This window comes from Falco naumanni, chromosome 7 (assembly GCF_017639655.2).
Source record: "Falco naumanni isolate bFalNau1 chromosome 7, bFalNau1.pat, whole genome shotgun sequence".
Classification (NCBI taxonomy): domain Eukaryota; kingdom Metazoa; phylum Chordata; class Aves; order Falconiformes; family Falconidae; genus Falco; species Falco naumanni.
This window is the reverse complement of record NC_054060.1, coordinates 1,987,952-2,013,693: the sequence shown is the minus strand read 5'-3', so window position 1 is coordinate 2,013,693 and position 25,742 is coordinate 1,987,952. Positions and strand designations below refer to the sequence as shown.

The following is a 25,742-nucleotide window of genomic DNA, read 5'->3' as shown; positions in this document are numbered from 1 at the left end:
TCTGTATAATTACTTTGCTAAGATCAGGATGGATATCGCTGGAGTATCTTTGTCTAGGAGGGACCCACACACCCCCAAATTCTGAATTTCAGCCCCTTCTATCTCTGCTAGCCCTTTCCCCAGTCCCTCAGCTTTCCCAGGAAGCACCTCTGGGATTCAACAGCAGCATTTCTCATTTAAAAACAGTCCCAGGGAAGGGAAAAAAAAAAGAAAAAAACCCCAACCAAACCAAAAACCACCAAAACAACCCTGCAGGTCATTTTGTTCAGCATTGCCACAAGCTTTTGGCTAAAAATTAAGCTAAATCTTCAACCTTGATTAATTTTCCTTCGGTCCACTTGTTGTCACATGTGGACTGTGTGTTTATTTGTCCAGATTATATTCTTTTTTTGCAAGCTGCTGTCTCCTGGGCTGTGTGTAGCTGGTGGGAAGGATGTGTTGGCCAAGGAGCAGATGGATAAGGGCAGCACAGCAAAGCTGCCTGCTCTTCCCAGCTGCCTGCACCACCAGGGCTGGTTACTCCTGTCCTGACCGCTGGGGCAAAGCATCCCCCAGTTCACACCCCAAGATGTTTTCCATCCCTTTCTCACCTCCTCCAGGCTGTTTTCCATTGCTGTGGGGTGGTCACTCGCTGCACAAGCCCTGGGCAGGATCTGGCCATCTCCAAGGAGCTGTGGGGAGGATGCTCTAGTGATGCTGTCCCCAAACCAGTGACACCTGCCCCCAAGTTTGTACCAACCCAAAACTTTCCTTCCCTGGTCCCACCCCAGGAACCAACTTGTACCAACTGAGAAAAGGATTGGGCTCAGCTGATTTACACCAGTAGGGAGCTGGCCCTTTGATTTACCCCAGGAGGAAGCACAGCTGTTTGCATTCCTTAGAGGGGACACAGCAGCATCTCAGTCCCTGGGCTACCCCCTAAACCTTGGCACAGCAGGGTGGCGGGAGCAGCTAAAGCCCAGCTGAGCTGCCGGAGAACTGGGGAAGAAGGGGGCTGGGTCAAGCTGCCTCCTCTCCCGAAAAGCTCTGCCTAATCAAAGGGAGAGCGGAGCACGGGGTTGGTTGTTTTTAATTTTCTAAACCCCAGGGTGGCCCCCAGCCAAGGCCTCCTGGCGATGGAGGGGATAAAGTTCCCTGAGCCACCGCGAGCCTCCGCTCACTCGCCGCTGGTGCTCTGAACTTTGCCTTCAAGCTTGCATGGCTGCATCCGCACCCAGCTCCCGCCAGCGGATGCTGTAGACCCCGCTTGGCAAGGCCACGCTTCTCCCAAGACCCGCACCAGGCCACGCGCCCGGGTGCCTGGCAAGGAGGTCGCTGGCTGGAAGCAGGTAACGTTTTTTTTGCCGTCTTTCCTCTCCCCCCACCCCTTTATGCTGTTGCTTCTTGCAAACTTGGCGTCATGGGGAAGCCGGGCTTAAACGAACCCCGTGGAGTTGTTGGTTGCTCCAGGTTGTAAATGCGAACTTCAATTTGCAGCCTGTTTGTAGTGGGGCAAATCCTGCTCTGGGGTGCAGGAGCCCCCTCCAAAAATCCGAGCTCTGCCTTTAAGCAGGGATTTCACCCCCTTTTGGGAAGCAGTCGGGGGGGGGGGCTTTTCCTGGGAGATGCTTGCTCCCCCTGCAGCATCACAGGAGCGGAGGATACGGGGTGCTCTGCTCTGAACCCCCCCCAGCATCACAGGAGCAGAGGATACAGGGTGCTCTGCCCTGACACACCCCCCCCAGCATCGCAGGAGCGGAGGATATGGGGTGCTCTGCTCTGAACCCCCCCAGCATCACAGGAGCAGAGGATACAGGGTGCTCTGCCCTGACACACCCCCCCAGCATCACAGGAGCGGAGGATACGGGGTGCTCTGCCCTGTCACCCCCCCAGCACTCTTTTCCGTGCTGGCAGATGACCTTGTCAGCAAGTTTTGGTGCAATCCTGCAAACTCCTGACTTTTCCCCTTCCCCTGGCTTGTGGGGGGGCTTCGTGTGCAGCAGGTGCCTCTGCCTTTACTTGGAAATGAAGGAAGGGGGGCGGGGAGGGGGGAAATCAGGAGCCTAAAAATAACCTTAAACAGCCTCTTTGGCTTAAATGTTCACGCTGCCTTTGCTTTTAAAATGCAAAAGGGGCTTCTCTGACTTTCTGGCGAGTGTGTTTATGATCTCCGTGGTGGATTTATTATCTGCAGGCTCCAGCTCTGCAGAGGAAAGGGTCTGCGAGGAGCTGTGGGGCTCTACAGCTCTCCCCCAGGTGCTGGAGGTTGGGGTGCAGGAGGGATTTGGGGAATGGGGTGAGAACAGGCCTCCCCATGTCTGATCTGGCAAGAGGGAGGAAAACACCGTCAGAGTGGGATGGCTGGGTGGGATGAAAAACTTCCTGTGGACCTTTCCCTGCCCGGGCAGGGGCTTTCCCGTGGGGATGGGGAGAGCTCTGGGCTGGGGTGCGGTCAGTTCCCCAGCCACAGGGCTTCCCGCACCAGCTCACCAGTGCGATGAGTTTGGTGTTCTCAAACCCCTGGGGCTGAGCCTGTCTTGGAGGAAGGGTGGGCAGTGACTTCCTGGAGGTCCCAGCCTCCAGCTGGGTGGTCCAGGGTGTGCGTGGGCTTTGCAGCACTTGTGGTTGGGGAACTTGGAGACAGCATGGGATCTTCACGCTGGAAAAACTGCTTTTCCAGAAAGATGATCAAAGTCTTCAAAAAACTCTGGGCAAGGGCTGGACAGGGCATCTTTGGAGCTTGGATGGCTCCAAAGTCGTCAGTGGAGCGAAGGGATGGGACAGGCTGTCCCCTTGTCCTTCCTAGCTGAGCACAAGTGCCTGCAAACCAGCCTTTCTCATCTCATTTTGGGGCTGGGACACTGACTTTGGGGCTGAAGTTGGCTGGCTCGGCTTGTGCTGACGTGAGATCGGGCTTTGCCTCTCTAAGCATCACCTGAAGCTGCTAAATCCACCTTTGGGAAGGCCATTCTCTCTCCGAGGTCCTCTAAAGCCATTCCTCTGCCACCTGGCTTTGCAGGGACCAGCCCAGCAGCCACCAGCCAAGTGGCGATTGAATTAGAGATCTCGCTTAAACAACTCTCTCCCCTCCCTGCCCTGGCCCAAGGGCTCCCTGAACAATTGTGAAATGAGATCTTTATCATTTTTATTAAAAGCTGTACACAAGGCATCACCATTAGGCTGAACGGGAGGAAGGAAAGGGGGGGGGGGGTAATTCCCTTATGCCCCCTCCCAAGTTTAATTCATAGTGGTGGGATGCAAAAGCTCCCCAGAGAGTGATGGATAGTGGGAAATGAAGAATATGAAGGAGCTTTATTGAACCCATCAATCTCAGGCGAGGCTGCTGCGATCAAAGGCCCCGGCTGTTCCAGCAGAGGTTACCAGAGGAGCACAGAGCTCAGGTTTCGGGGAAACCCAGGGCACGGGGGGGGGGGGGGCTGCAAGGCCGGGAGCTCGGGCAGCCCCGGCAGAGGAGCCAGCACCCGCCGAGCAGGGTGGAGGGTGGTGGCCTTGCCCTGGCTGGGGATGCTGATCCCGCTGAGGTTTTGGCACACCTGCCTCCCCTCCTCCTCCTCCTCCTCCTCTGGGACACCGGATTTGGGATTTGCAACTTGTGCGGGAATAGGGGGTGTAACTCTTCCCTGTTCTGCGGTGAGGCTGAAGCCCTTCATCATGTGCCTCTCCCCAGCTGAAATGCCCACTGGCAGCAAGACCTCTCCTCCAGCACAGTGCCAGCCCTGTTGGCCAGGACAATAAGAGGGCCCCCTGGGGTCCAGGCCGGGATGTCCCCATGCCTCACCATCACTCGCTCAGCCTTGCACTGCCATGGCTTGCCTGATGATGTCTAGCAGGTGTGCTGGAGGTGCTGAAGCACCTCCTGATTTCTCCAGACCATTCCTGAATGGTGACCAAGATGTTGCCACCCTGCTTGGTGGACCACAAGAGGAGAACTTCCCCTGGAGAGAGACAGCATGAAGATGAGTATGAACATGTCGTAAAGATGAGAGAACTGGGCTGGAGGACTTGAAGATCACCTGGTGCTGGGACAGTGCTGACCCACCTTGGTCCCATACCCAGACAGAGACGGGCAGCAAAGCCCTGAGGTCCAGATGTGCATGATGCTCCGAGCAAGGATGTGCTGGAAAGGGAGCTGACATGCCACCACCCAGGGAGCTTGTCAGCTTGATCTCGTGATGTTGCTGCTGCCTGGCACAGGTTGAGGCTGCAGCTTGCCCGGCAGGGCTCCCTGAGGGCTGCCTGCACCGTGCCTCTCACTGAGCCTTTCTTTTCTTTCCTTCCTGCTTTTCTGTGGCTGCCATGTCCCCGAGCGGCTGCAAGTCAGGGCACGGGCAAGGTGGCATCTGCTGGCTCGTTCAGAGGTGGATCCCTGAACCCCATGGGGTAATGCTGCATGGCTGGGATGGTGGGTAGGTAGATCTTTCTTCTGGTTGCGATTCTTTGGGTGACCCCACGGGGAGGTGCGACAGGCATGGGCAGTCCCATGGTGGCTTTTGGAGCTGGCCCTTCATCTGAACGCTGCTTGGCAGGGGAATCGGTATCCCCAGAAGGATGCGGCCCTGTGCCAGGGCTGGCATGGCTTGCTTTACCTGCCTGAACCCCACCCCCAATTCTTCCAAGCCCTGCCAGCCTTTAGTGACCCCACAGGAGGAGAAAGGTGCTTGCAGGTGTATGTGTGCTCGCTGCCAAGAACTTTACAGGCTCCTTCTACCTTTTTAAGGAGTGCTACATTCCTGGGAGGTGAGGTCAGAGCAGCTTCCCTGCACAGGCAAAACCAAGGGATGGCTGGAGAGTCGATGCCTTGAAGCTGGGACATGCACTGGGTGCGCTAAGGACGAGGCCTGGGATCTGTCTGAGTTAGACGGTCAACTGGGGCTGGTGGGATCTGTCCTTCCTCTGCTGGAGCCTGAGCTGGTGGGGAGAAGTATGGTGGTGGCACCCTGACATGGACCAAATGCTGGGGTGGGGGGGACCTGCTTTCTACCTGAGTTTTGGTTCCCTGAGAAGAGAGGTGAAGGTCCCGGGTCTCACAATGGAGTCCTTGGAAGGGACCCAGAGCACAGCTGGGGACGTGATACCCAGTGGATCATCAGGCCATGGGCAGTGTGGCCATGGTGGTGAGCGCCACTTGTCTGTCCCAAGGCGGGGCTGCCTGCAGGGCCACAGCCCTGATTTGGGGAATCTCTTTGAAGCTGACACGCTACATCCATCACAGTCGCTGGTGAGCACCAGCTGTACAAACAGCAGCCTGGAGCAGAGCTGTCAGCTCAGCCCTCCACCTCCTACCCATTCCCTTGGAGCCACTGAGCAGCCCTGGGGGGTTTGGTGACATCCTGGAGCTGTGAGATGAGGTGTCCCCAGGTCCTGGGCTGGTTCCTGGGGCTTGGAGGTTGCGCTGAGCATTGCTGCCTGGCATTTGGGCACTGACTTTCAAATAGCTATGGTAGATGAGGCATGTTGCAGCTTGTGTGATGTAGCTCTGGGACAGCAGCAGAGGGTGTGGGGCTGTCTGGGCCAAAGTCATCAAAAAATAATGGGGAGAAGGAGAAACAAGAGCTTGTTGGGTCTGGCACTGCGACAAATCCTCCTTCCTTTTTATTGCTACAAAGGGAGAGGGGCTGAGGTTTCCTCCCAGGGCTGGGAGAGGCTGGATGTTGTGTGGGGCATCTGGGTGGCACAGGGGGACATTGGGGTTGCAGGTCATGGGCTCCTCAGCCGTGGTGAGGTCTCGTCTCCTCTTTGCCAGCCAGCCTGTGCTGCCAAGCCCAAAACTTGACCCTTGCGCCGGTTTCAAGTTGTTGGCGTAAAAGCTGTTAAACAACCCAAACAAAGGCTCCAAGTCTATCAGCATCCCGCAGCAGGCAGGGAGCAGCTGGGGGACTATTAGGTGTGCCCTGAGCACTCGGGTTGTGCTGTATGGGGGGGTGCTCATCCCTTCTCCCTCCCTCCCTCCGAGTCCAGATAAAAGCTGGATCCTTGGAGGCACAGCTGGATTTTGAAAGCTCCCAGTGCCCCGCCCCAGCTGCGGGAGTGACCTGAGAAGATAAAGTGTCTTGGCTCAGCCCCTCCATCCCTGCATTTCCCAGGAGGACCCACCTTGGGAAAGCCTGGTTGCGTTCTGTCTCCAGCTGCCTCTTGCTGTCTCTCTCCAGCCCGTGGAGGGAGGAAGGAGACAGCCATGGCAGCCAACGGCTCTGCTGGGATGCATGAGGCTCTGCTGGACAATGGCTTTGCTGACTCAGAAGACCTCGTTTCTGACTGGTACATCTACGAAACCATGGACCCGGCCGTGCCACAGGATGAGTAAGTGTCCAACCCCGCTGGTGGGTGCCACATGTTCCCTGTCCCTGCTGGGTTCACCCTGAGTGGCTGCCAGCCTCCTGCCCAGCTGCTCTATCCCTTCCGTAGAGCAACATCCTCTGAGCTACAGAGCCACGATTTATTCCTGAGTGGGAGGTGATTAAAAAGCCTTGTTTCTGCCTCCTAAAAATGCTTCATTTCTTTAGGGTACTTCTGGCAAGAGCTGGGGTGAACCCTGCAGCAGGCATCTCTGCTCAGCCTTCCCCAAAATGCAAAGTGCATGGTGTTAACCTGCTGCCCTCATCCCTCTGAAGCTCCCAGAGCCTTTGCTGGCCTAGACAGGGCTGCTCTGGCTCCACGTTTCTGGGTTTGGAGACATCCCCATGACGCAGCCTTGCAAATCTGTCACCTGCCTTAATCCCACCCCAGTTCTCTGCAAAGCAGCTGTGCAGATCTCAGCTAGGGGTGAAGGGAGTGAGCAGCGGGACAGGGCTGGGATGCTCAGCTGGGTCCTTGCATGGCATGGTGACTCTGAACAAAATAAGGCTGACCATCCCTGGGCTTCCATGGATGTCCTTTCCCCCCAGCCCGCCCGCAGCTGGTGTATCAGTGTGTCCTGTAAAGCCTATTCCCTCTCCATCCATGACGGTTCACGCTTTAACTGAACGTACTCTCAAGAGCAGCGCTCTTCATCCCATCCTAGCTGAGCACTCTTCCCAAGGACAAGGGGAGTGCTATAGGGAGGGGAAGCTGAGGCATGGAGCAGTGGTATCCCACAAATCTGGAAGCTGGGCATCCCAAGGCCCATCTACCATCATCTATTGTTCCTCTGTTGACTTAGTCCTCTGCGGGTGGATTTTATACCACTCAGTTGACTGATACCTAATCCTGAGGGCAAGCAGGAGGAGATCCCAGCAGTGACCAGCCCAAAGGGTTCCTCCTTGTCCTTAATCTTCTGCATTGCAAAATAGCCTTTGCAATCTCCTTGCCTCACCCTGGTTTTCCCAGGCGAAGCCCCACTTGCACGACCCACACCTCTGCTAGACATTTCTAGGTTATTTTCTGGGTGTCCTGCTTTGCAGCAAGCCGTGGTCAGTGAAGAGATGAAGGCAGCCTCAGGGAGTTGCCCATCTGATGGCTCCTGGATGCTCAGGATTTAGAAGCTTAAGCCCTGGTGGTACCAGAAAGGTTTTGGTATTCCTGTGTTCTCAGGTTTTGGTATTCCTGTGCTTTCAGTCTTACAGGCGAGTGCCCTCGATTTCCAGAGCCTGGATATTTTTTAGCAGCAGGAATTTTCTGGTCTACCCAAGGCCAGCTGTTGGCAGAGAAAAAAAAGGCAGAAATTGGAGCTTTGTTAACAACAGCTGGTCCTATGAAGCCTTTTGTGGCAGGCTGGTGACAGCCTCGGACATATGATGCCTGAGAAATCCTGATTTCACTATCGGACCCTTGCTGGTGGGAGCTCTGCAGCTGGTCTCCCATCTCTGCCCTCCCCACCAGCACTGTGGGGGTTGGGAGGGCATGAGGGCTCCTGTGGTGTCCCCCCGGCAAGTTATGGGGCTCAGGAGCTTCGGCTCCCTGACACAGGGTTTTTCTACCCATGGGTGAAGGTGGCTGGGCATGGTCATGCCTGGCCGTGGGGAGAAGAGGGCTGCTGCAGCAAAGCAGGGATTAAGGAATGTGATGGAGGCCAGAAAGCGAATAAATGAAACAAAGGCTGGCGTGTCTGCTTGGCCGGCCTTGGCTGGCCAGGGGATGCAGCACTTGGACCTCATCCTACACGCACATACCCCAGGCAGCCACCACCTCTGCCAGCCCCCCCAGCTCTGGGGCTGGCCCATCTCCCATAGGAAAGGCATCAGAATACCCTACAAGGGGTCTTCAGCCTCCCAGCTGACATGTATTAAGCGCAGTGCCTTAGGTAGTAAGGACAACTGCTGCTTTGCAGGCTGCATCCCTTGAAAGGGCAGAGCCAGAATGGATATGGGGGTAAAAGGGGTAATGGGGGGCTTCATCCTTCCTTGCTGATCTCCTGTTCAGCCTCAGCATCCTGTACATGCAGGGAGGTTGCCCAGCCCCTGTGGGGATCAGCTCGGGGTCGCTTCCGGGTGTTATCTCTCTCACTTGATCATAAAACCATCTTGTGAGGGTGACTTCATCCCTGGTTATTGCTGGTTGTGTAAGGCGGCTCTTCAGAGGTTTGCCCCATCTCAGCATCACGCTGCCGTGTACATGGGCATTACCCCGGCATCTCTGCTTTGCCCTTCTGGGACTGAATACAACCACACATGATTATTTTTTTTCCCCTCATTCTAGCATGTTTCCCAGCACAATCCCAGACTGCGACCCCACCATTTCTCCCAGACTGTATCACATCTGCATGGCACCCGTCTCCGTAAGTAAGGAGTCCCACGGGGTAGGTTATCTGCCCTGACATCGTATTTGCTGTCCCCCCAGCTTGGGTCATGCCCATCTACCCCCAGAGAGCAGATCTAGGCTCTTCAGCTTGAGCTGCAGTGAGGTTTGAGTTGGGATGCTCTAAGAGGGGACTCGCACATCTCCAGACTTTGCTTCGTGCCTGTAGTCAGTGGAAGGTTTTGATGCATTTTTATTTTTTCCCAGCACGGTCCCTCTGAGGCATTTAGAGCCTGTAACTCATCAGAGCAGCTTGATGCTGCTTCAGCCATGTCTGCATTTAGGATGTTAGGTGGAGATGGTGTCTCTGTGGAGGCTCCCATCACATAGCAGCACGTCTTAGCGCCCCCCTCCCGCCCCCTCCCCCGGGCACCCCCCCATGGATTTATTGTTCCCTTGATTGGGTTTCTGGCAGCTGGCTGTGCTCGTGGGCTTGTCCTTGCTGGTGAAACGCAGACGTCTCCACCAAAGCTGCTGGAATGGTGTCCCAGGACTTCTCAGGTATCTTGGCCCTGCATCCCGCTCCCTGGGGTCCCTGTTACCCTGCAGCCAAAAGCAGATGGAGGGATGCTGGGGTGCAGCATGCAATAAACCAGCCCTGGGGCAGAGGATGGTGGGGACAGGGTGCCCATGATCTGGTGTCGGGCTCATTCTTTCCTCGGCTTGCAGCCCAGCCAACTTTCTGGAGGAGGAAGGCAACCAAGGGCTGGTGGCCGCTGTGTTCGGCATCCTGTTCTCCTCCCTGTGCGTGCTGGTCTTGGACAGGGATCCTCTGCCGCTCATCACCCACTCCTCTCAGAGCACCCGGGGTAAGGCGAGCACCCTCCTGGCCCATGGGCACCACACTCCTCCCCACCCAAGAGGTGTGCAACTTCGGGTGGCACCCTGAGCAGCCTGTTCACCCTGGTCCCTCCTGAGCATGCTGCCTTCTCTTGCCTGTTTATCTCTCCCTCCTCACATCCCACTGTACTATCTAGAGTACTGGAAGATCCTGGCTTTGCTATACTACCCAGCCTTCTACTATCCCCTGATCGCCTGTGCCACCGTCCGGCACAGGGTCAGCTACCTCGTGGGCTGCCTGCTCTCCTGGTGCCACTGCGTGGTCCACATCTGGCAGAAGGTGGATTGTCCCCAGTCACCGAAGGTACGTGCCCCACTGCATGGAGAGGGAAAGGGGGGCTGGCGTGGCTTTCTCATTGCTTCCTCTAAGTGACATTAAGGTGTCACCAGGACACAGCTCCCAGGCTGGGGTGATGCCGTGTGTGACATCTCTTCTTCTCCCCAGATATACAGGTACTACTCCACACTCTCTTACGTCCCCATCATCCTCTGCCTTGTGCTCTTAAGCCTTTGGTATCCATCCCTGCTCATCAGGAGCTTCACCGGGCAGGAGGAGACCTTGGATAAGGAGGTAATGAAGATCCCTGGGGCAACTCAGGGGCTGGTAGCATGGGAGAGCCCCTCGATGGACCTGCATGGCTATGGGAGCTCTCCTGCCCCACAGCCCATCTGCCTTGGGGACTGGGAGAACTGGGGTGGTCCCAGGGCATGTGTTCCCCACTTTGTTCTGGCACCAGGAGCTGCCTCCCTTCTGTCCCTCTGACAGCACGGGTTGCGGCTCTATTTATCTTGCTGGATTTGAAAAGGGAGTGAAAAATCCATCTTTGGAGTAAACTCCTTAGTACAAGAGGCTTAAGGCATCAATGCGTCCTGTTCAGGCTGGGACTGGGGTTGCCTTGTTTTCCTGGCAGGCTGGATAATCCCTGGCCTTTTGGGAAATGCTGAGGCTTTGTTGGGAAGAGAGGAGGAAAAACCTACTTAAAAAAAAAAAAAAAAAAAGTCAGCCCAAGCACGGACTGAAGTGACCCCAGGGCACTTGCTGGGAGCTGGCTGATGGGAATGAGGGGTTTCAGCTGTCCTACCGGTATGCCTGGTTCTGGGCTGCTTTGTTGACAGGAACAAGGCGGATTTATTTCCACCTTTGCAGTGCTGGAAGATTTGCTGCCAGCATGGCTCTAACACGGTGGCTAGCCAAACAAGGGCTGAGAGCCCATCCCTGGCAGAGGGTGCTGCAGGGCATTGTGCAGGTGATGGGTGGGTAACCAGGGGTAGCAGCGCAAGGAGGTGGCTGCCAGGTGGGATGTAGATGCTCTGGCCACCCGAAAGGCAAAGTCACCTCTCCCTGCCCTGAGCGCCTGAGCTCATCCTTGTGCTCAAATCAGGCAACTTATCACTGCTATCCTTAAGGTTACAGGGAGAGGTTATTATAAGAAGTACCTAAAGGCTGTCCTGTCCAAACGCCCTCAGAAGGGGAGGTAAGGATGACACCTTCCCTGAGCTCTGCCTGACCAGCAGCGCCTGTGCCAGCCCTGCCTGGCTGCCCACTGTCTGCAGCAGGGGCACAGGGGTTCCCTGTTCCCAAGGGACATGCGTTTCACCCTCTCCTTCCTCCTCCAGCTCTTCGAAGATAGAAGAGAGCCTCCTATCAAGGGTCCAGACATATTTACGCTCCTACATCTACACTCCTGAGGAAGGTAGGCTGTGGGCAGGCAAGGGCTGTGCTCTTGGCTGCAGCAGCATCTCAGCAAACAGGCTGCCTCCCTCTCCCCAGGGAAAGCAAATGCCTTTCTTGGCTCCTTCCCCAAAGCATCTGTGCCACGGCAGCTGCCGCCTGCCGCACGTGCGACGCCTTGGCTTTGCACAAACTGTTGCGGATTGGGGTGGGGAGATGGACCCCCCCACCATGGGGGCACCAGGTGGACTGAGGCAGCCAGGTTCAGGCTTGGGTTGTGCTAATATCACAGCCCGATGCTTGATAAGGCTATGACAAGGGAATAAAATCTACAGTAAGTGGATAAAATCCCTAACAGCCCAGGAATGGGGAGCTACTCCTGGCCCCCTCTGCCCATGGAAGCAGTGTGGGGAGAACTGTCCTGGGATGCGGCTCCCCATGCAGCAGGCACCCAGCTGGTGGGACTCAGTGCTGTGGGCACACGAGGTTTCACAGCCTTGCGGGAAAGGAGGATCAACAGGAAGGAAATCCATCCAGCTGAAGTACAGAGAAACGGCTCCCAGCCATATATCCTTGCAGGATTTCCCCGGGGAAATCCCAATAAATATTTGACTTATGCCCTGTTCCAGTGCTCTCCCCCCGGGATGTTTGCTTTGGCTGCTGGGTTGGGTGGATCTGCAGCTGCTCCCCGTGATCCCAGATCCCAGCTCCTCTCCAATACACCCCTCCAATTCTGCCTTACAGGTTTCCGGATCCCGCTAAAGCTCGTCCTGTCCATAACCACGGCCGTGATTGCTGTCTACCAGGTGATGCTGATGGTTAAATGCCAAGCAAAGCCCCCTCTCTGCCTTCTTGGCCGTGTCCACCTGAGGCAAAGGAGCCCAGAGGTCATTGCCACACCACAGTTTTGGCTACAGGGATGGTATTAACGTGCCTCACGGTATTACCATCCCTCGGCTGAGCCGCAGCAACCGGCCATGTGCTTCCAGAGCTCAGCCAGCCTTAAGTCTTTAAGCTAAGGCGATGGCTCAGCAGTGGGATGCCATGACCCAGGGCTCACGTGGCACTGCTCCCTCGCAGGTTGCCCTGCTGCTCCTGGTAGCTGTTGTCCCCACCATCCAGATTGTGCGGGCGGGAATGACGAAGGACATCGTCGTGTTGTTGGTCCAGTTTGGCTTAGTGCCCTCGGAGAACCCGGCTGTCCCAGGTGACATGGAGAAGGAGCTCAACACCGTCAAGTACTACCTGTGGTCACTGGAAGGTGGGTTCCCAGACAGGTCCTGCAATCACAGGTGATTTTTGGAGGATTTCAGGACTTAATTAGAGAGATTTCTAACCCAGAGGGTGGTCCAGGAAACTGGCTGGTGATGGGGCGGCTTCCAGGGGGACTTAAAACCCAGCTGCCGGAGCCAAGACATGAAAGGCAGCCGCGTGATCCTGGTGCCGTGCCAGGCATCTCCGAGCAGCCGCCTCGTGCCAAGACGGCGAGGCAGGGAGAGTCGGCAGCACCGCGCTGCAGATGCTGCCCTTCGGCTGAGGGCTTTGATATGTGCTGGAATCGAGCAGATGGCCCCCAGCCCCCTGGATAATTGAAAGCCCTGGATGGGGAGGTGTGGGGATGGCAGGGGTACCCCCCTTCTCCTGCATGGCACTACCTTGGGGTACCACCAACCCTGGGGTGTGGTGGGGTGGCTGATGGCTTTTCCCAAGTCACCAAGCTTCTCTCATCCTCTTTGTTTTCCGGATATCTCCATCCCTCCTAACAGACCTCCTTCCCCACTCTTGATTTCTTTCCCCAGCATCCCCTGTTCTGAGATCATTTTCCTAGGTCCTCTCCGTCACACTGCCTGCTTATCATGGCTTGCTCAATGATTTTTCCAGTGCTGAGCTAGCTGAGCTGCTTGTATTTCCCCTGGCTGCTTGCTTCTCTCCTTCCCTTTCACTGTTGCATCTGTTCATGCCTACCTGGGAGATGGAGAACCCTGTATCGCAAAGGGGGATATGGAGGGAAACTGAGGCACGATGCCCTGCTGGGGGGGGTGTCATCCATGCAACCCCATAACTCGCCCCCCCCGCAATGCTCCTGAGATACATTTTACAACAAAATCCCATTGCTGGGGCTGGCTGCAGCCCTGACCTGCCTACCTCCCCCTGCTCCTTCGCAGTCTGCTACATCTGCTCGCTGGTGCTGTGCTGCCTGCTGACCTGCGCCATGCTCCTGAGGACGCTGGTGATGCACAGGTACGGTGTCCTCACTCCTCTGGCCTTGGCCTTGTCACTAAGCTGGGATGCAGCTGGTCTCTCTCCCCAGGAATAACCTGAAGGCACTCTACCAAGGGGCTGTGCTGGATGTTTTCTACAAAGCACATATCCTCCGCCCGTCCCGACAAGCCATCGTCTGCTGGATGAGCTTTGCCAGCTTCCAGACGGCTTTTGCCTGCCTGGGTAAAGGGTGCTGGGGAGCATGAGGGGGCGGATGGGTGGTGAACCCCCACCTTGCACAACCTACCCCAGGTTTAAGCATCTCTTCCCCCTTTCTTGCCCCGTTTTTGCAAAGGGATGGCTGTGAGGCTTTTGTTCCTCTTTCCCCAAACACAATCTGTCCTTCCACGGGAAGGGCCATGCTGAACACCAAATGGTCGGGAAGAAAAAAAAAAAAGGCGGTGGGGAAATAATGACTCGTTTTGGCTCAAGCCCAAATATTTTGATTTGAGAAGCTGTCGCAGCATCTCGTGCAAAGGACTGTCTGTCTCCTCCAGTCCCTGTCTTCATATCCTGGGTGCTCCTTGCTGCACATCTTCCCCAGCACAGCCCAGGTATCCCTGGCTGGGAGGGCTGGCGAGCCCATGAATGGGTGGAGGTTGTCAAAGGGTTAGAAATCTTCACCCCACCATGGTTTGGAGACATTTTAAGGCCTCTCTGGCCCATGGGAGGTGACTCTAGGCAGTGGCTTCAGTGATACATGGACAACACCCAACCATGTCAGCACCCTGAGGCTACACAGGAGTGCAGCTGAGGCTCCAGGGGGTTGATAGAAGGGGGGGTGAGGGGGTGGGGCACCAGCTCTGTTGGTGACCACCCATCAGGAAAGTGGACCTATTTCTGCAGGCAGATTGCAGAGATCAGTGCGGAGGTAGGAGCTGGGGAGCACCCAGGAGCCCCTTGTACCCCTTTGCCAGTGAGGAGCAGCTTTCCTTCGGCCACCCACTCGGTGTATCCCTGGCAGAGCTGGCTGCATCTCACCGTGCTGCTGTGAATCTACCTCCTGCTTAAAAATCTTGATTTTCAAGTCATTAAAGCAAAGCAGTGGAGATGAAGCACGAGCTCAAGCACAAGAAACCACAACTGCTTCTGATCTTGGTGTGATTTATGATTAGAAATCAGAGCTCAGGCTGATTTTTATGATGAGGCATCATAGTTGCAGCCTCGAGTGATGGCTCTTCTCAGCGGGGATAATGTTGGGAGTGATAAGAAAGGCTGAACTTGTAATTAAATCCCGCGCAGAGCATTGTGTTTGGAGCAGGGGAGGCAGGTAAGGATCTTGCAAGCTCTTTATGGGATTAAAATGAAAGACAGGCTCGGCAACGAGCATGGGTTTGGAACAAGAACCACTTCTCCAGCCTTCCCCACCACAGTTTCTGTCCCTATATGTCCCTTCCAGGTCTCCTCATCCAGCAAGTGATTTTCTTCATCTGCTTGGTGGGGCTTACCTTCCTCTTCATCATCCCGCTCCAGTCTGGCACAAACACGCACCTCTTCAAAATCATTCAGAACATGTGGTGAGTGCTCCCAGCCCTCGGGGGAGGCAAGGCCCAAGTGGGTGCCATTTCCATGGCCATGGTGTGGTTTGGGGATGCTCTGTCAGAGGGAGGCTCTACCTCGGGCTCTTTCGACTTTTCTGGAGGTTTCTGCTGCCTGGGATGGTGTCTCATGCTTGAGACCCTCCTGGTGTCCAACCTGCCTCTTCCCTCCCATCCAGGCCCTTCTGGTTGACCCTGGTTGTTGCCGTCATTGTGCAAAATCTGGCAGCTCACTACCAGTTCCTGGAGCAGCATCCCCTCCGGAAGGAGCTCACCAACAGGTATGGGGATGTGGGGGGGGTCTTCAGGTCAGAGCTGACCTTCCTGAGGTCCAGGACTGTGTTGGGTTTACATGTGCCCCTGCTGTTGTGGTGTTCTCTGTGCTGCGAGCTCAAGGGGGAAAGCCTGTGGGTTTGAGGGATTTGAGTGGCTCCGTGTTCCCAGAGAGGTTTCTTTAGGTGCTATAGAGGGCCATGGTCCCTTTACAGCCTTGCTTTTGGTGGGGTGAAGCTGGCGAAGTCTGTGCTCTGCTCCACCACCCGTATTTGCAAGCCTCAGAGGAAGCCCAGATTCCTCAGGATCAGCTGGACCAGCTCACACACTGCCAGCAGATGTGGTCCCTCACTCGCGCATGGTGTCACTGCTTACGCTGTCTCCTTACATTGAAGACCAGGATGACAGACGGATCTAGGTGTCCTGCTCCACCCAGGCACGGCACTCCCCCCACCTCCATCACTTGCCCAGCACAGTGGGGAGGCTGCTCTAGGCTTTTCTGGCCTCCACAGGAGCTGATGTTCTCCATCCCAAACCACCAGCCTCACGCTCTGGCTCATTTCTAAGTCTTCAAGGAGAAATGGAGCCTCTGCATGTGCTGGGTGCTGGGGGCCAGGCTCTGAAGTCCTGACTGTGCACCATGCTGTCTCCTCTGCAAGAGCCTGGGAGGGTGTTTGCTTCTCTCCATGGGATGGAGACACCTCAGATGGGGACTGTGTCTGCTGAGGAGTGAGGGAAGGGTGGGAGGCTTATTTTGGCAGGAGGTTTCTCTGGAAGGGAAGGGCCCTGCTTCCCATCCCGTGGTGTTTGTGTTCCTTGCTCCTCCTTCTCCACCCGCAGGCGAGCTCTCTACATAGTCACCTACCTGCTCTTCCCCATCAACATCCTGGTGGGCGTCTTGGCTGGGGTGTGGAGGATGGTCATTTCTGGCCTTTATAATGCCATCCACTTCTGCCAGCTGGACATCAGCCTGCTGAACCGTGGCGTGGAGACCTTCGACCCAGGTAGGGCATGGCGGGGTTCCCTCTGCAGCATCTCTGTGAACGTGAGAGCCCTTCTCCCACCACCGAGCTCCTGAGGGACAGTGCCTGGGGCTCCTCCATCACCTGGAGCTGCCAGGAACGAGGGTGGCTTCAAACCACCTGCGTTCAGAAATGGGCAGGTGAGACAACTGGAGCGAGTGGCTTCTGATGCCCTCTTTGTCCTGCTTTTCCATCCATGCCCAAGGGCAGGTGATGCCCTTCTAGGGTTCCCCTGGGCTTCAGCAGTGGCCAGACCCTGTTCTCATGGGTAGCAGACCCTCCCTTCTCCTGCACTAAAAACAGCAGGGAGAGGACCTCAGCCCTTCCTCTGCTTTTCCTGCTGGGATTTTGGGAGTAGAACTCATCCCCGGCTCTGAAAGCAGAGCAGCTCTGACAGGGTGGAGATGGAGCCTGGCAAATGACCCTCCCCTTTGCTCCAGAGCAGGAGGGAGGGGGGAACCATGAAGTCTGGCCCCACCATATGCATTTACCGTGGGCTGTGTTCCCCCAGGCTACCACACTTACTGCCACTATCTGAAAATCGAGGTCAGCCAGTCCCACCCGGTGATGAAAGCTTTTTGCTTGCTGCTTCTCCAGCTGGCCAGGCCAGAGGGGCCACCGGGGCTCCGGGCAAGCAACGTGGAAGAAGGTGAGACCTTCCCACCACCGCTGGGGGGATGCACAGCCATTGCCATGGGGCAGCATCGGGGTCTCTTCTGCGGGTTTGCTGCTCCTCTAGAGATGCTGGTGGTGCCTTGGGGTAAAGGGACCATTGGGGGTTGTGGCTCTGGTGCCCTCCACTTTTATGCCACCTCTGCTTGGTATGTGATTGTCTCTCCCGGGTGCTTCTCCTGTTCCTCTGCCCCATGCAAGGGCAGGATGGGGCTCCTCTGCTTTTGTCCCAGGGTGTAGATGACATCTGGGCAGCCCCAGCGAGGGGGAGCTGGGGCTGAAATTTCCCCCCCTCCTACCTCCTTTCAGGCATCCAGCTGATGCAGCCCAAGAAGACTCCTCCAAGCAGAGCCAGGTTCAAGCAGAGCCGAGCCCGCTGGTGGCTGGCCTACACACTCCTCAACAACCCCTCGCTGACTGCTTGCCGGAAAACTGCCCTCTCCAACCCCACAGCCAACGGCACCCAGCTCAGCCCCCCCAAGCCCTGACCTCCAGAGAAGCCCCCCACCTCTCTCCGCCTCCCACGCACCCTCCCATCCCATCCCACCCCTGTCTCCCATTGACTCTCCTCCTGTGCTGGAAGAAGTTTCAGGCACCTCTTGCCCCTTTCCAGCCTCTGGTCTGTTTCCAGTGGTGACAGGGGCTGGTTTTGAGCTCTACGTCCATTCTGAGCCACTACCAAGGTCCAGAGGTAAAGACAAACAGGTCACCTTTAAGCCTGACCTGGATGGAGGGGGGTTGATGAGCCAAGCTAAACCTTTCAGGCATCTCAGAAACTTCTTAGGAGTCACTCCTGCAATGAGCCCACCAGTTCTCAACTGTTGCCTTGCCGACATGTGGCAAGGCAGGCACAAGTCCCCAGCACCAGGGCAGTAAGGAAAGAGGGAGAAGGGTGTGTGTGTGCATGTGTGTGTGTGAAGGGATCTTCACCCAGACTGAGCATGAGGAACTACCTGCATCTCAGCGCGGTTTCCCTGTGGAGAAGGTCCCCACTGCCAACCCCATCCCCAGCTTCTCCCTTGCAGGTCTGGTCCTGGCTCCCTTTGGACATTGTACCTAACCCTGGGACTTTTTTTCCTCCAATTTTGTGAAGGCTAAAATCCCCATCTGCTCCTGCTCTAGGCTGTGAAGTTGCAGAGCCATTTGCTTTCTGTCCCCTGTAACATCCCCACTGATGCCTCTTGCTCTGCCCACCCCACCCCCCTTACCCCCCTCCTTTTGTTTAAAGCCAGCAGCTCCCCAGGGCTGGTGACCCTCCAAGTGAGCTGAGCTTGAATCTAAGAAAGCAGTTTTATACCTCACTTGGACATGCTGAGTCGGGGAAGGTTAATAAATCACATACCTCATTCCTATGCTTGGGGTGTGCTTGGTCTCTTGGCCATTCCCGCATAAACCAGACCTGGCAGGAGGGACATGAGGACCATTGTAGCCATGTCTCTGGGTGGTGGTTGGGACTGACCTTGTCAGAAGAGGCTTTTGTGGTAGATCTGCTTGACCTGGGGGTGATGGGACCAAATCTGTCATCTTCCTCACCACCTTTGGGAAAATTTAGTGCAAAGCCCATCAGTTTGCTTTCCCATCAAAATGTTTGCCCCCTAAACCACAGCTCCCATGAAGGAGGGGGACTGCAACAGGACATTTGGTGGCTAAATCATGAAAGGCATGCATCCAAGGTGTTGCTGGATCACCTTTTCCCACCATGTGTCCCTTGAAAGTCCTGCCTTTGTTGGATGGAAGGGTGCCTGGTGTCAGTTAGCCACTGCAGGCAGCAAGCAGGGCTCTCGGCAAGTTGTTCTGGTGGCTCCTCACTCTCCATCTCAATACCATCCCAAACACGTCAGCCTTGCTAAAGCAGCTGCCTTTGAGACTGTGCAGCCCACCTTGCACAGAGCAGGGCTGCTGGACCATCCCTTCTGCTCAGTGGGGTTTGAGCCCCTCACTCCAGGGATCTCCTTGGAGGTGAGCAGACCTGCTCTCTGCAGGCTTTCAAGGACTCTGTGCCCCCTCGCTGGGGTGAGCAAAGCTGAACCCTGCGCTTTGGGGTTTGCCTGGAGTGTCCTGGCATCTCCCCACAACACTGAGGCTCCCTGAGTGGGAGCTGTCCCTTTCCCCCGGAGCCTGACCCCCTCCCAGGGGTCTATCCCAGGGAAGGGGGGGGGGGGGGGTGTCCCTGCCTCCACCTGCTGCCTGCAGGTGCTGCCCCAACAGCCACCCGGTGTGCTTGGATGCTCAAAACCCTGTCACATCCACTGCCCACTAATCAAATATGATTAAAACAACATCGGTTTGGTTTGGATTTGATTTGATAGTATTTGATTACTGTCTGGCACATAGTAAGATGTCACCAAACTGGTGACAGCAGTGGCACCAGAGGCAGGTCTGGGTTGTTTTCTTTTCAAGACAGCAGGAGCCCAAGGTGCAGTTCCTGCTGCTTTCCAGCTCTGGGCTTTGTGGTGTGTGTGCTTGGGTTTGTGCGTCTGAGCGCAGGAGAGATGCGGTGCTGGTGGGTGCTGGATGTCCTGCATATACCCAGGGATGCCTGAAAGCAAGGGCTGTGCCTTTCCCTCGCAGACCATCCCAGCCCAATTCCAGCCTCCGAGACACACTGGGGCTTTGAGTGCAGCCCTGCTAATCCCTAAAATCTTTGGCAGCTCTGGGCCATGGGTGGAGCTGGATTTCGGCATCTGTTTACACAGCCCTGCCCAAGGCGTCCTGGAGATGTCTTGGCAGGCAGTGGGCTGGGGCCGAGGTGAGAGATGACAGCCCTGGGAGGAAGGCAGGAGGTGGCTTCATTAATTTTCTTGCTTTCTTTCCCTTCTTTGACATAAGCAGGGTGCCCTGGGGGGGTGAACTGAGCCGCTCTTCACGCGTCTTCTCTTAAACCCCCAACGTCGGGTATGGCCATGGGATAGCTCTGCCCCTGCGTAGCCACAGTCCCCTCCACCCACCCCCTGAGCTGACGGTGAGGTGGTGCAGGGAGCTGATCCGGCTGAACACAGCCCTTAATGAAAAACTGCCCATGTGGGGAATGGAAATTCAGGTCTGGGTCGTGCTGGGGCTTTGCAAATGGGAGAGACAGAGAGGAGCTGATAGGGGTTGTGGCATCCTGGACATGCACTGGCCAGTGGCCACGGTGGGTCGGGATGGTGAAACCAAGTGTGATATTACCTGCAGCATCCAGCCCTGAAGTCATGTGGCAGGGTGCCCTGTTTGTTATGAATGAGTGATGCTTAATATTGCTAATAATTTGCCATAAAAGCGATGAGTGAGCTGGTGAATGTGGAGGAATTCACCTTTCTGGTGACAAAACAGCCACGCACCGGGGAAGCCGGGGGGAGCAGTAGTTCTGCAATGTGGGCAGAGACTTTCAGGCATGGCTTAGGGCTGCTGAGAGCCTAAATCTTTTTTTTTTAATCCTTACCCCAAGCTCCACACCCTTTTACAGGAATAAGCTCCTGTACCCCCCCTACTCCAAGTCAGGCAGGGAGGGAGGACCCCGGCTGGGATAAAATTGATGTTAGAAGTTGTATCCTATGAAATGAAACCAAAACTCTCATTGGGGCTGTGATGTTTTTCATCCTTTCTGCCTGTAATGGGAAAAATATGCGCCTGCTTGTTAGCATCAAAGGCTGTTCGTACAAGGAGCCGCTGGCTGTTTCTAGGCTGTTTCTGCCTTGGGACCCCCACAGAGACCTCGGCGCCGTAGCCTGACTGTGTTGGAGTATGGCAGCAACTCGGCTGCCCCTTTCCTTGCCCTGTGAGCTGGCTGGACACTGAACTGTGGGGCTGGAGAGCTTGTGTGGAGACTTGAGGCTCCAGGGTAGCTGCTTTTCAGCTGATTTTGGCGTCACTGCCTTCCGCAGGCAGCAATGGGGAGGGATTTTTGGGTATCCTGTAAGTGCATCCTCCCTCCAAGGCCATCACGGAGGGATGCTACAGCACAGGGAGGGCTTTGGGGGAGCTGGAGAGGAAAATGGGGTGCCCCCTGAGCAAAGAGGGTTGGTGATGAGTTGTGGTATCCTAGATGATGTTGGGCCTGTGGGATTTGGGGGTGAACAGAAGCAGCACACACCAGCTTGTTTAAAAAAAAAAAAAAAAGGTTATTTATTGCTGTCTGTACAGTTTGGTTATAAGGCGAGGGTGGCTGTAGGGGTCTGCCCAGCTCCTGCAGGTGAGTGCTGGCAGAAGGCACGAGAGCTGGAACACCCGTGCCTCGGTTGGGGGGAGATGGAGATGCTCAGCCCCCCGCCATAAGGCAACGGGTTCCCCAGCACCCCAGGGCAGCCGGGTATGGTATATATGTCCCGCGTGGGAATACTAAAGCACTTAAGGAGTGTGTTTGTGGCTTATAGGTCAGTTCAGCTTCTCTCTCTGCTGTCTGGGTTTCCCCAATCTTTCTTCCTCCTGCTCCATCATGCAGCCCCTGCTCGGTTTCCCATCAGAGAGGAGTGCTGGGAAATTATTTTGGTCTTTGAGCTCAATCCCCCCCCTCAGGGGTCAGAGCTGGAGCAGGGCAGCTCAGTGGGTCCAGCCCAGGTGAGCATTTTGTACCGCAGGCTTCAGCGGTGAAACAGAAGGAGGAGGGGTGAGGTGAGTGGGAATCAGCTGCATCACGTCTGGGAGAGGTACCGAGGGTGGCAGGGCCTGATCCTGTGACATGCAGGGAGGGTGCAGGCACCCCGTATGCTCCCAGCACCCAGCCAGGAGGAGCCTTTTGTGCTTCTGCAGGGATGAAGTCTGTGAGACTTCTCCTGCTCTATAACATGGCCTGATCCAAGCCCATGGCCCCATCCAATGTGTCTTACTGTACCCATCCTGCTTATAAAGCACCACCGTATCTCTGTCCCTCAAAGCCATGCGCCCTGGGACCCCAGGACTCCATGCCCAGGCTATTCTCCCTCTCTCAGGCTGGTCCTTCTGCTCCTGGTGCTTCACCTGAGGTGGGTGGTAGGAAGGATGCACCTGGCCAACCAAGGGCCTGGGTGCTGGTCACGGTGGGGATGCCATCTTTGGTGCTGCTGGACCGATGGGATCCTCTGTGAGAGATCCCCTCCCTGGTCACGGCTGGCTGCTGCGGGTGGAGAAGGGCTTGTGGTGGGCTCTGGGCGTGGGTGATGATCGCCCTGTTGAGGGCAGACTTTAACCCTGCAGCTGTGCTTTGGTCTCAGGAGGGAGATGTCAGGAAGCGGCAGATTTGGATGCCTGGCAAGTGGCAGCATGGCATGGATCTGCTCTACATCACCCGAGCTCGTTTGAAGCTCTCAACTAGTGGAGCCCAGCCCTGGCCCCCATTTAAGGAGGGGCTGAACTACCAGCCCTGGGCCTGAGTCTTGGCCCCCTTTGACTGCTGACCGCCCACAGTTTCCAGAAGCTCAGCAAAGGCATGGCACTACGTGAAGATAAATGCTACAGAAAGAGGGAGAATCCCCAAGGCACCGTTTCCTTCTCCCCCCTCTAACAGCAGAGCACGATGCTCAAAGCCAGCAGGAGGGTCCCCAGGTGGACCTGGGGCGCTGCTCCTCCAGCCCTGCTCTTCGACTCCCTTGGCATGTGGTAAACAATCACCAGCTTTTCTCCGGCACCAGAGGGATCCATTTCATCCCCCTTGTAGCAGCTCCGACCCCCAAGGTGGCTGGCTTGGGGGTCATCTCGGAGCAGGTCTTCAGCTGGATTCTCCGAGCCAGCCAAGGCTACGTTGACAGAGACATCCCGCGTGCCCACATCGTTGACAGCGAGGCAGGTGTAGGTGCCTTCATCCTCCTTGCTGAAGTTGGGGATGGCCATGGTGCCATTCTTGAAGACCAAGAAGTGCTCTTGGCTCTGCTTGACATTTCCATCCCGTGCCACGTTGGGTCCGTTGATCTCAACGCGGCGGCTGGAGGTCTGGATCTTCCACCTGATCTCTGGTGGAGGGCTGCCCGCCACGCTGCAGTGCAGGGTCAGGGTGAGGCCATCGTACATGACGGTGTTGTCCAGATTGGAGAGGTAGGTGAGCTGCACGGAGGGGGCAACACAGTGGTGGTCGGGGATGTCTGTGACCGCCCTGCCCTTCAGTCTGCCAGGAGCCACACATAAGGTAGAGCCCCCCTTGGTGATGGAGACGGAAGTGTTCTCGGTCCACTTCTTCAGCCAGAAGACCTTGCAGGAGCAGTTGAAGGGGTTGTTGAAGAGCTGAAGCTGGGACAGGGAGGGAAGGTTGTCAAAGGTGCCCTCAGCCAAGGTGGTCAACTCATTGTCGTTGAGCCAGAGGGAGCGCAGGTCCTTCAAGGAGTGGAAAGCATCCCGGGGCAGCCCAGACAGGCGGTTGTTGTTCATCTTCAGGATCTGCAGACCACTGAGGTTACGGAGGTCCTGCCAGGGGAAATCTGCAATCTTGTTGTGGCTCAGGTCCAGGTTCTTCAGGTGCACTAACAGGGCGAAAGCCCCTGGTTCCACCACCCCGATCTGGTTGTAGCCCAACCACAGTGACTGCACTTCAGGAACCTCAGCAAAGGACCCCTGCCCCAACCAGCTGATCCTGTTGGCTGACAAGGTGAGGATGGTCACATTGGAGGACAACCCCTCTGGTACCTCCTGGAGATCCTTGTAGGCGCACTCAGCCAACAACCGCCCATTCTTCTTGGTGGAGCAGGAGCAGGTGCTGGGACAGGCCAGGCAAGGACCCAGCAGCGCAGCCAGCCCCAGGCAGCAGAGCAGGGGCCTCATCCTTCCTCCTGGGAACAGAGATGGGGGGAATGAACGGGAACGGGTCTAGCAGAGATGGGGATCTGCATCTTCTTGCCAAATACTAAGAGGAAGCGGCAGCAGAGCAAAGCACCCATGTGATTACCTCCAGCACTTCAGCTGGAAAAGGCTGTTTGAAATATTCCTTAATCTGAAGAAGGCATTTCCTCTCCAAGAGCAGAGCCTTCGATTACCTAGCGAGCAGGGACCTTCCCCCTAAACCCTTTCCTTCCCCCACTAGAAAATGCCTCTTTTCGATCTCTGATGTGATCCCACACCTCTCCCGCCCCCACGGTCCTGGTTCCCCAAGTTTTTGGATGAAAAGTGGGAGCTGGGGGTTCAGACTTCACCCTGCTGTGGCTGGAATGAGGAGAAACAGAGCAACCACAACTCTTTCACAACCAGCCTTGCGCTAAACGATCAAGTTGCTGAGATTTTTCAGCACGCTTTCAGACCTCAAACCAACCCCCCATCTCCATATTTTTCCATGTCATGGAAAAAACCGTTTAAGTGTTTTTTCTCAGCAAGACAGTGTGGGGTCCCTGGCTGCTGGAAGTCTTCAGAGCGAAATATTTCTGAGCTAACTCCTTACTCCCCTTCTGCCTGCCTTGCAAAGGGGACTGTGCACGCTTGGTTCCTGGCGGCTGGAAGCTGTGTCCCACCAGGGAAGAGGTTAACTGCGGCTCTGCGAGGAGCTGGCAGCGAGACCCCTTTGTCTTTGCCTTGTGGGCAAGTTTTGCTGCTCCTTCCAGTCCCCAACCCCATCATTTCGAGCAGGAGGGGGGAGACATTTTATTGGCAAAGGAGAGGCTGAGCAAGGCCTGCACAACAACTCTGTGTGTGTGTGTGTGTGTGCAAAAGGGGACACAAAGGGTCCTGTCCTGCAGGGATCGACCACCCCGGGACCGGGGGTCAAGGGATGGGGAAGGAGCCCCGAGGGCTGTGGGGGTGATGAAGGGGTGAGAGCCCCGCAGTACGAGGCGGGGGAGCTGGGGTTGGGGGGGGGGGGGTGTCTCCTTGGCTGATGCATTTAAAACCCCTGTCTGGTGTCATTTTGGGGTGCCCCGTATCTGTCCCAGCCCAAGCTGCCAAGCGAGGTGTCGGTCCTGGCTCCCAGGGGCAGACCCCCAACCCCCCGGGCGAGGCGCTGCGGGATGCAGGGGGAGCAGAGCCGGGGGGTCCCGCGCCGCTCGAGCTCCCGAAGCACCCCTCCACCCCAGCTCCCTGCCACCCCATCCCATCCCACCCCCCGCCGGCATCCCCCCGGGGCCGTTACCTCTCCCCGCCGCCTCTCGCCGCCCCGCGGCCCGGGCGGGCGGAGCAGCCGGGGGCGGGTGAGCGGGGCCGGCACGCCGCATACCAGAGCCGTGAATAACCGGTCAGCCCGCCCCCCCGGCCCCCAGCTCCCCCTAGACCCCCCGCTCCCCCCGGCCCCAGCGCTCCCCCCGGCCCCCAGCTCCCCCCAGACCCCCCGCTCCCCCCGGCCCCAGCGCTCCCCCCGGGCCCCCGCTCCCCGCCGGCCCCCGCTCTCCTCGGCCCCCCGCGCCCGCCCCCGGCCCCTCCTGCCCCTTCACCGGCGGCGTCGGGGGCTGGAGCCCGCTTGCCCTCGCTCCTCCGGAGTGGGGGGAAAACGGTTCGGCCGCTTCCCTCGGTCCTCGGTCGGGCTTCTCCTCCCCTCCCCGTCCCCCGGGCCCTTTTGTTTTCCATGGCACCGACCCACTCCCGCTGTCGGAAAACGGCTGCCGGGGCCCTTCCTCCGCCCGCCCGCCTCCCCCGGGGGCCGCTGCCCGAGCCCCGCCGCGGCCGGCCCCCCCCCGCCCCCGCAGCGGGGGAAGAACCGACCCGCCGCCCCCCCGCCCCGGCCCACCCCTCCAGGGGACGTGGCGGGGGGGGACGACACAGGGCGGAGGGTGAGTGGCTTCTGCAGGACGTGGGGAGGCTGCTGGGCGGTGAGTTGCCTCTGAGAGGGGGTGAAAGGCTGGGGGGCCTGGGGGCGGCAGGGTGCCCCCGCTGCAGGGCTGTGTGGGG

The 25,742-nt window shown here is 57.0% G+C and overlaps 2 protein-coding genes across 4 annotated transcripts; one reads left to right on the top strand and one right to left on the bottom strand.

Annotated features, from left to right (window-relative positions):
• The first annotated feature begins 1,138 nt into the window (after positions 1 to 1,138).
• STRA6 (signaling receptor and transporter of retinol STRA6) lies at positions 1,139 to 20,547 on the top strand. The gene is made up of 18 exons (XM_040602527.1): positions 1,139 to 1,328; positions 6,150 to 6,300; positions 8,614 to 8,692; positions 9,128 to 9,213; positions 9,382 to 9,521; positions 9,690 to 9,856; positions 9,998 to 10,123; positions 10,960 to 11,027; positions 11,170 to 11,246; positions 11,969 to 12,030; positions 12,305 to 12,485; positions 13,390 to 13,465; positions 13,536 to 13,669; positions 14,886 to 15,003; positions 15,204 to 15,305; positions 16,138 to 16,301; positions 16,831 to 16,968; positions 17,301 to 20,547. Exons 2-18 carry the CDS (start codon positions 6,176 to 6,178, stop codon positions 17,477 to 17,479), a joined length of 2,022 nt encoding a protein of 673 aa, XP_040458461.1. The 5' UTR covers positions 1,139 to 1,328; positions 6,150 to 6,175; the 3' UTR covers positions 17,480 to 20,547.
• Positions 20,548 to 21,075: 528 nt separating this feature from the next.
• Positions 21,076 to 25,482, bottom strand: ISLR (immunoglobulin superfamily containing leucine rich repeat). 3 transcript variants are annotated; one of them, XM_040602170.1, is made up of 2 exons: positions 25,431 to 25,482; positions 21,076 to 23,704 (listed from the first exon to the last, which is right to left on the bottom strand). In XM_040602170.1, exon 2 carries the CDS (start codon positions 23,694 to 23,696, stop codon positions 22,446 to 22,448), a length of 1,251 nt encoding a protein of 416 aa, XP_040458104.1. In that variant the 5' UTR covers positions 23,697 to 23,704; positions 25,431 to 25,482; the 3' UTR covers positions 21,076 to 22,445. The 3 variants fall into 3 exon arrangements, with proteins under 3 accessions (XP_040458104.1, XP_040458102.1, XP_040458103.1); XM_040602168.1 differs by lacking the exon at positions 25,431 to 25,482 and adding an exon at positions 25,289 to 25,424; XM_040602169.1 differs by lacking the exon at positions 25,431 to 25,482 and adding an exon at positions 24,991 to 25,098.
• Positions 25,483 to 25,742: the final 260 nt, after the last annotated feature.